This window comes from Pinus tabuliformis, chromosome J (assembly GCF_031772625.1).
Source record: "Pinus tabuliformis cultivar Carrire ecotype Pingquan chromosome J, CPIR1, whole genome shotgun sequence".
NCBI classification, from domain to species: domain Eukaryota; kingdom Viridiplantae; phylum Streptophyta; class Pinopsida; order Pinales; family Pinaceae; genus Pinus; species Pinus tabuliformis.
The window spans coordinates 222,500,250-222,509,720 of record NC_142295.1 but is presented as its reverse complement, the minus strand read 5'-3'; the positions used below and the strand labels follow the sequence as shown (position 1 = coordinate 222,509,720).

At 29.8% G+C, this 9,471-nt stretch overlaps 1 protein-coding gene across 1 annotated transcript; it reads right to left on the bottom strand.

Moving 5' to 3' along the window:
- Nucleotides 1-4,061: 4,061 nt before the first annotated feature.
- On the bottom strand, nt 4,062-5,538 carry LOC149226511 (putative aquaporin PIP2-8). The gene is made up of 4 exons (XM_089375312.1): nt 5,206-5,538; nt 4,825-5,120; nt 4,561-4,701; nt 4,062-4,430 (listed from the first exon to the last, which is right to left on the bottom strand). The coding sequence occupies exons 1-4, from the start codon at nt 5,501-5,503 to the stop codon at nt 4,299-4,301; spliced, it is 867 nt and encodes a 288-aa protein (XP_089231438.1). The 5' UTR covers nt 5,504-5,538; the 3' UTR covers nt 4,062-4,298.
- Between the last annotated feature and the right edge of the window lie 3,933 nt (nt 5,539-9,471).

Here is a 9,471-nt window from a genome sequence, read left to right as displayed (position 1 = left end):
AGGACCTCACAAAAAGCATCGCACAAACATAGGAAATTTCTATTACAAATAGATGTAAATGATGAGCTCGCTTGTTGGACAATTATTTGTAGGAAACCATACAAAGATAGACTTGGAGAATATGTTAAAAAAATAATACATTAATATTGGATGAAAAATTCACGTGTTTCACCAAAAGCAAGGGATGTGAGGCGGCAAATAATAACATGAAATAAGTATGAAGAACATGAAAAACATATCTTGGATGCCACTCAGATAGAATTTTTCAATAAGTTCATAGAAGAGAATCATGGAATTAATGTCCTAGCCAATACTTTTGTGCAAAGAAAACCATGGTATGTTAAACATATCACTATACGTGACACTTGTTTTTTCATTATCATGTGGAATTTCAATTATATTATGACACCTTCCTTAATTTTGGTAAAACATTTTGGAAAAATTCACCTCCTCCTTCCACTATCCATGGTTTCATATTTGAAATTCTATGTGAAAGAGAAAGTCATGAATTATTTTACCAAAAGAAATGTGTTGGTGGTAAAAAATGTGATCATTGTGGAAATTTGACTTTATTTCACAACAAATATTCTATTGATATAAATGATTAATAATTGTCTAACCTAAAAGTGAAATGGAAGAGATATAAATATATCCATACATCAATGAGTTCAAATAATAGTACAAGTGCGAAAAGGATTGAATTACAACAAGAAGAAATTATTGTGATAGAGCTTTTGAAGAAATTTGAGACATAAATTCATAATTACACCAAGCATTCTTATAGCGTTTGATGGAAGGACCTGCAAGTCAAAAAAACCCCGTGAAATGTTTCCATTTGGGACCATTTTGTCAATAGTGGATTTTGTAGAGAATTACACATTTGTTGCACAAAATTAAATACAGATTGAATATTATTAGTCTGACCAAGTATCTATGATTTTCCATATTCTATATAGACATGATGACGAAAATGTTGATGCTATCGAAATCACTAGTTAGAATCGACATGTTATTAAATAATATCACTTTTATATCAGCGATGATCTTACACATGATGCACACTTTGTACAACATTGTTTTGATAAGATTTATGATTCATTGAAAGGTGGTGGAATAAAATTCAATGAACATTGGATATGGTCAAATGGATGTGCAGGTTAATTCAAATCTTCACGATCATTTTTTGGTTGTGTCGTCTTCATAAGAAAATCCACATTAAACATCGTTGGAATTTCTTTGAGACTGGTTATGGAAAAGGAGAACATGATGGTGTAGGGGCATGTATAAAACAAGCACTTCGAAGATATAAAATGGAACACTCTATAGAGCAACTTGTCACATCTGAACAAGTTGTTAAATGATGTGATGTTTCACTAATCTATCAGACTAACCCATCAAGGGAGGTACAAAGGTATGTACATATATGTAAAAATTAACTTGTATATAGTTTTAATATATGATATTTTTTATTAGTTTTCTAATTTTAAACATTTATAAATTATATAGTTTAAACAGTATGACAATGAATATATTCAACATATATAAACTATATTTTAAATAACATATTTAAATTTTTGTTTGAATTTACTATAGGTTTTCTTTGGCATATTAGAGTCGAAGATGTAGATAGATCGATTACTATGAAACTGAAACATTAAAAGGGACTCAAAAATTGCATTCAATGAAAACAAAGGATTACCAAAATGTGTTTGCATTTGATAAAATATAATATTCTTGTTTTGTCCAATTTGCGCAGATGACACACAATCCAATGATGTTTTTGAAAACAATATGTATGTAAAACTTGACAACATACAAAACTAAATACAAAGGGGAAAATATGAAGTGCGATATTTGAAGAGATGGAATCAGAGGATACTATAGTATCATCTAAAGGTGATTGAGTTTTTGATTTTGTTAGAGAAGGTAACATTTCAATTGATTTCAATATATATATGTATATATTTGTGTGTGTGTGTGTGTGTGTTTTATGTTTTTAAAATCAATGTGTATAAGTATCTAGATAATAGTTAAAATATAAAGCTCTAGAAATAGATAATAAAATCAACTCCATATTGATAAAGTGAATTTCATATAAATTACGATCTAAATTTACACTTGTTTTATTGTGGAGGAGATGTTTTTGCATAGCTGCACCCACTAACAACATAGAAAATGCCAAGTATTATTTCATGTGGTGCACTGAACGAAAGATGAAGTTATTGGAAGACTATGATGATAACATTTTTATATATGATAGAGGGTTATTATACTGCAGTTTTATTTTTTGCAAGAAACTCACCAAATTGAGAGTAATGTTTACTTTCAAGACTATCACACTGATGTCATAAGTTGTCAATATAGACACTTGGTGTGTGCAATGTGCATAAAGTTGATAGAAGTTAAATAAAAAAAAATTGAAAGTTAAAAAATGGAGAATATAAAAATTTGACCATGAACAGATCATTGAAGATGGCATTCCATTATAAATTTTTTAATTGAATTTCACAACAATTTCTTCTAATCGGATTCATCTTTGAGAACTTAGAGTTCAGGTACATTGTTATTGCTTTATTAATTTGTGATTGTGGTTGGTTGAACAGAGCGTTGTTACTTCTATCTTAATTTGTGATTGTGGTTGGCTGAGTCATTTACTAAGGTTATAGGAATGATTGAATGCAAAATGTACCAATTAAATGAAAATTTACTTTCATTTCTACATATTCATGAAATTAAATTATATGTAAAACCTTTAAAAGAATCAAACCATGCACGTGCATCATGCAAATTGTTATCATTGTTTTAGACTTATGCTTGATTCTTTCAAATGCAAAATGCATACCACATTTTGTAATTTACAATTTCAGTAGTTTCAATTTAAATAAGTCAAGATAAAACAACTTTAAAGAAAACCTAATAATCATCTATTAACCTTATAAGAATGACTAAATGCAAAATATACCAGCTAAATGTAAATATATAAAATATTTAAAAAAATCAAACCATAATCATCTATTAACCTTATAAGAATGACTAAATGCAAAATATACCAGCTAAATGTAAATATATAAAATATTTAAAAAAATCAAACCATGCATTCATCATGCAAATTATGGACCACGTTTTATAATGCAATTTTATAAAAAATATTCTAAACCCTTATTTAAAACAAAAAAAAATTGGCTGACACAAAGTTTTCATGGAATTGAGAATCTTAAAATAGCTTCTGCCGTTATGTTTACGGTGACCCACAATGTTGTTTCTCGTTACCTACTTGCTATGTTATATGTTGAGTCCGACGGAAATACATACAGGGCGGCTTTACGTAAGCCATGAAATACAATCCTTGAATTTAGCGAATCACTTCGAATATTTAAGTGATCGATAGTATCAAGAATACCAGACGCGTTAAGGTTACCTTACTACCAAGTTACTATTTTCTTTCATAGGGTGGCCAATCGATGTGTCGTCGAACTTCATATGTTTTTTAAATCGAAGTATCGTTCAGTATAATCTGTATATAAGCGGACACTTTCATCACGCCATCAAATCCATTCGGTAATAATATTCTTATATTGTATTTTTCGAGTGGCATATTACTATGTTGTTTTTACCCTGTATTTTTTAAGTTGTGTTCAGGGACATTTAAATTAAATGTTACATAAATGTTGATATCAAAATATTTATGTTATTGGTATGATTAGAATTTGTAATATTAGTGGAGATGGGAAAAGTAAAAATGACCTGCACAATTTTTATTTTATTAAATAAATTATATATAGAATAAAAAATATTTTCGAAAATTTTAAAAACCTTATATTTTTATATTTTTATATATTCCACTTAATTAAAATTATTAAATTATGAATATATTATATTTAAAATAGTCGTTAATAAATATTGAAGTCATGTTTAGGTTTCAAACTGGATTAATTTTTTAGTTTCATTTGTAAACAGTCCAGAAAACTAATAATCCACAAATACATTTAACAGATATAAAAGGAAGCCTTCCGAGACTGAAGCTTTGCACAAAACAACACGAACAAAATGTTAAACGTATGAAATTAATTTGACACTAAATGATCCAGAGTCAGACTCTTATTGGAGATCGAAGAGTTACATTTAATAGGGTTTCCGAGAATGAAGCTTTAAACAACACAAAGGGAGGCGTTAGAAACGACAGCATTATATTCATGGTATTTATCAATATTTATTTTTATCACCACAGCTTACAATATAATGTCCACTTATCAAACTGCAATGTGGGATAATAAGAGATGGCCTGTGAATTTTTCATTCTATATTACACTGGTGGGGTGGCTACGCAACGATTCCGAGTTTTTCAGACCAAAACCACCCGCTCTTAGAAGGTACTGGTGATACGCCGTAGCAACCGCAGCTCCAATCAGCGGACCAGCCCAGAATATCCACTGATGCATTCAATCCATTAAACGAAGTCACAATCAAATTTCATTTCTATTAATATAAATCTCCTCCTTGAAGTTATTTAGACTAGTAAAATGCAATGCTTCGAAACAGAGAATTATAGATAAATCTTACAAGGTCGTCCCATGAATTTTGATGGCCGTATATCACAGCGGGCCCAAAGCTCCTGGCAGGGTTGATGCCCGTGCCTGTGATGGGAATGGTTGCCAAATGGACCAAGAATACCGCTAACCCAATTGGAATCGGAGCCAAAACCTGCATTAACCACTTAGTCATATTAGTAAATTTCCATCAGCGAATGAATATTTAATAACACCAAGGTTCATATATATATGTAGAGAAACAGTTTCAGGGTGGAATATGATTTGTGTTATGTACAGGGATGTGGGAGTGGCGGGCTTTGCGCTTGGGGTCTCCTGCAGAGAAGACAGTGTAAACCAACACGAACGTGCCAATGATCTCGGCGAGAAGGGCAGTTCCCTTGGAATAACCGGTAGATACAGAGTTCGATCCTCCTCCGGTGGAGGCATAAAAGCTCCCCTGCATGCCCCTCACAAGGGCAGTTCCGCACAGGGCACCCAGGCATTGAGCTACAATGTACGCTAGGGCGCGAGGAAGAGAGACCTTGCGGGAAAGAAACAGTGCAAACGTGACAGCTGGATTGACGTGACCCCCTGGACACAAGCATTGATTATATATATATGAAATATGAAATCAGATTATGATCAAAGCTGCAGGAATGCACTTGGATTCTTATACCTGAGATTGCCGATATGCAGTATACTAGCACGGAGATCATTCCTCCGAAAGCGGAGGCTTCTCCCAACAACCCCACTCCGCCGCAGGTACCTTTGCTTCGTTTGTTTTCAACGACCGTCGTGAGTGTTATGTAGAGGAAAAGCAGCGTAGCAACGAACTCAGACATGGTGGCTCTGTAGAACGACCACCGCTTCAATTCTAGCGAATCCAAAAGAGGGGCGGGGGAATGATCCTCATAATCCCTGCTCTCTTGTTCTCCGCCTTCTACTCCCATCTCTGCCATCCTGCTCTTCTCCATAGCTTGACAGCAAAAACTGTACTCTTAATAATGGATACTCCACTGTGTGGATTTAACAGAGGAAAGCCCTTGATCGGTTAAATAGTAGTGAGAAGAGCTAACGTACCGTAGCCGTAACATGACTGTAGAGTATAAGCGAGCTGGATGTGCTGTAACAGTAGGGGACCCGTCTCGACAGTTGAGCTAAATTTTTGTATGAGGGAAGTAAACAACACTGAACCTATCTCGCTCATAGATTATATTGTAAATTTAAGTTAAGGTATTCTTGGCTTCTAAATCCGAGAGGTTGGTAGGATAGGGCGTCATTTCGCATTCGCTGGTGCAGTCGATGGGTTCCACTGATGGATTACTTCCGTTAACATCAATTGCACTGCGACCATATGAGCGTGATTTATTTCGAATGGGTATTGCAAATTTCATTTTGGGAAGACAGCGTTCAGGGTCTAAAAGAACGAAAGGAAAATATGGAAACTTATGTGAAGTAAACATGAACTTGGAAAATACGTTAAAAAAATAACTCGAGGGATATTAAAATCTCTTACCTATTAAAAATGTTTGAAAATTAATAATCTTTGAAGCAACCAAACCAAAAAATTAGCTGCGATTTTAAGCCACTATGATTTATAAAAGATGCAAAAGCTTATATGTATATAGGTATAATTTGGTAAATTAAAAAAAAAAAAAAAAAAAAAAATTATGTTTCAAATTCAATTTTAAGCGAATAAAATTTATGAAACATTCAAAGGCTTATATGTGTATAAATATAATTTGGGAAATTTTAGAAATCTTTGATATTAATAATGTTTCAAGCCATCAAAACACGAAAGTATTTGCAATTTGAAGCCAATAAAATTTACAAAAGATTCAAAGATGTATACGTATATAAATATAATAATAAGTGAAAACTTGGGGTTCATTTTAAATAATTTATTTTTTTAATTACACTAATAAATTTATCACTTTAAAATGCTTATATATTTCAAATTATTATTTTTTATCACTTTAAAATGTTTATATATTTCAGATTATTATTTTTTAAAGTATTTTAATGTAATATTATAAACATCGTAATCTTTTTATTATTCTTTAAATATATTATTTTTATGTAAAAACATTATAATTTATTTTATTTTATTTTATTTTTATATTATCAACATTGTAATCTTTGTTATTATTTTTTTATAAATATATTATTATTATTTTTTATAAATATATTATTGTTAAATTATAAATATTATAATTTTTTTTTTCCATTTTTAAAAATGGTATAGGCTAACTTAAATTCATTTTAATTTTGACTTTATTAAAAATGGAAAAGAATCCATATTCCATTTATCAATCATATATGTTTGATCTACTATATACATGCTATATCTGAATTATTTATATGTATATGCTATATATATGTTTCATATATTAACTGCATAAAATTCATAATGTGTATAGAAATAATTACGTCTCTTTTCTCTTGAAGTAACATAAAAATGTTTTAACCATTAAATATATTTTTAATATATATATATATATATATATATTTTTTTAAATATTTTTTTTTATACTGTACTGCAATTATTCTATTTGTCTATCTATATAATTGATATTGAATTATTTTAATAAAAGAAAATATTGAGATTTTTATTGTAGAACTCGCATTACAATATTTTTTGAATCAAATATATCAATTAGGATATTAAAATATGTTATTTATAATTAATATTAAAATATTTTTTAATTATATATTAAAATATATTTTCTACTATTTGGAAATTATATATATATATATATAATTTATTTATTTGAGACTTGCATTGAAATATTTCAAAAAATATTACACATTTTACTTTTAATTATTTTATTTTTATATAAAATTAATATAAATTAAAAAAATGGATATCAAAATTATATTAGTTAATATGTATATTGATATATTTTATTTATGGTAATATTGTTTTGTTTCTAATATATATATATTTTTAAATACCACGTTTAAATTTTAATTTAAATTTGAAAGAAATTACACATCTCCTTTATATTAGTCTTTAATATTAATAATGCTTTTAATTTTTTTTTTTTTCATTTAATATATATTTTATTTTATTTAAAAATATATATTCCCTCATAATAACCATAAAATGCCCCTCTACTCTATATATATATATATATATATATATATATATATATCATTTTATCATAACTTTATATCACCTTACAACTCAATTACCACATATTATCAAGTAGTGCCTCACTAAGTATGATGAGGCAATTTCAATCACTGAACCAAGATTTGTCAAGCTAATTTGCTTTAGCATCCATAGTTTCCTTAGCATCCATGAAACTATGGAAAAGTACCAACATAGATCCATCTTAAATATGTTGGAAATAGCAACAAGAAATGCTAAAAATAGCATTTCACGATATACTCCAACTTTGTTGGAAATAGAAAAAAATAGAAATGCTAAAAATAGCATTGCTATAAATAGAATTTTAGGATATATTCCAATTTTTATTTGTCCTTGAACTAAAATTCAAATTTAGTCTCACTAGCTGTTTGAAAAATAATTAATTAACTCATCTTGAGTTAATTAGTTGGTGAAAATCAAACATGAAGTCTTTGTGAAGACATGCAACAGTTATCCCTTTGATTGAGGAAGTTATCCCTTAATTAAGGAGATAAGGATAAGTTGTATTTGAGTTGTAATTAGTTAGCTCGGTTAACTGACTTAAGTCTAGTTAAATTAGTTCCAAACAGTTGGAGGAACTAATTGTGAGTTCAGTCAGTTAATGCATGCATGCATGCAACTAGTGTTCTCCAGATGACTAACTAAATATTCTCTCATAAATAACTCATGCATGCTAGTTCAGAGAAAGACCCAGTTGAGATTAAAGACACAGACATTGTACTATAAGTTGGAGGAATTTTCCTATAAAGGAAACTCAACCATGCAAAAGGAATAAAATATTTCAGGATTGCGCAGTTAATTTAGAAGTCAGTGTTGTGTGTGAGGTGAGAATCACACAGGTTGCAGTTGGAGGACCCAAGATAAACTGCACAAGGAAATAGGAGGCTTGGAGGACTGAAGGAAGGCACAAGTGTTGTCTATTCTGTCTATGAGTAACAGTGAGGGATTATACTACGAGATGGATATCTCGTGAGATAAAGCTTTGTGTAATCCTAAGATATTTCCACTTGTATGATAATATCTAGTGAGATAAAGCTTTGTGTAATCCTGAGATATTTCCACTTGTATGATAATATCTTGTGAGCTAAAAATTTGTGTAATCCTGAGATATTTCCACTTGTATGATAATATAGATAGCGGGGTTTTTAGCTGAGGCTTTCCCCATAGTATTCTTATGTGTTTCATGTGTGATTGATTTTCTTCTCTGTTATATGTGTTCTGTTTGATCTTCCTCAAAATTGATTAAGTTTCCGCAAAGTTTCATAGTAGAAGTAGATCAAGTATTTTGCTTTAGTTACATTACATTATCAGGTAATCTACAGTGAGAATTTCTACATGGTATCAGAGCTAGATGATCTATAGAGAAATTTCTACAAAATATAACATGAGTGGAGAGCGATCCAATTTCTTCAAGTTTAATTTTTTTATGAACAAACATTGTTTAAATGTTTTGTATAATTATTTTTTTCATTTTTTTTAGACTTTTTAAAAATTTTATTTTCTCTGATTTGAGTAAAATTTTAACTTTGATAATGAACAACATTATACATCATACTGGGTTGTAGAATGAGCTCAATAATTTGATTTATCTATGTTTAAAAATAAAAGCCCCAAATCATAGTTACAAAAAATGCATTAGAAGTAACTATAGAATATGACTCCACCAAACAATTCCTCCATAGCACATGTCCATAGGAAACAAATATGATAGCAGACGAGCTATCAAAGAGGTTCCTCTCAAGTTCATTAGCCAAGATGCACTTTACAATTACTATCAACCAGAAAAAC

Bases quoted from the DNA above. Each gene is read 5' to 3' on its own strand.
- LOC149226511 (XM_089375312.1), bottom strand. From the start codon at position 5,503: ATGGAGAAGAGCAGGATGGCAGAGATGGGAGTAGAAGGCGGAGAACAA. The intron at 4,702-4,824 runs GTACATAACACA...TGGTTAATGCAG, and splicing joins CCCGCCACTCCCACATCCCT to GTTTTGGCTCCGATTCCAAT. The intron at 4,431-4,560 runs GTAAGATTTATC...TGAATGCATCAG, and splicing joins AAAATTCATGGGACGACCTT to TGGATATTCTGGGCTGGTCC.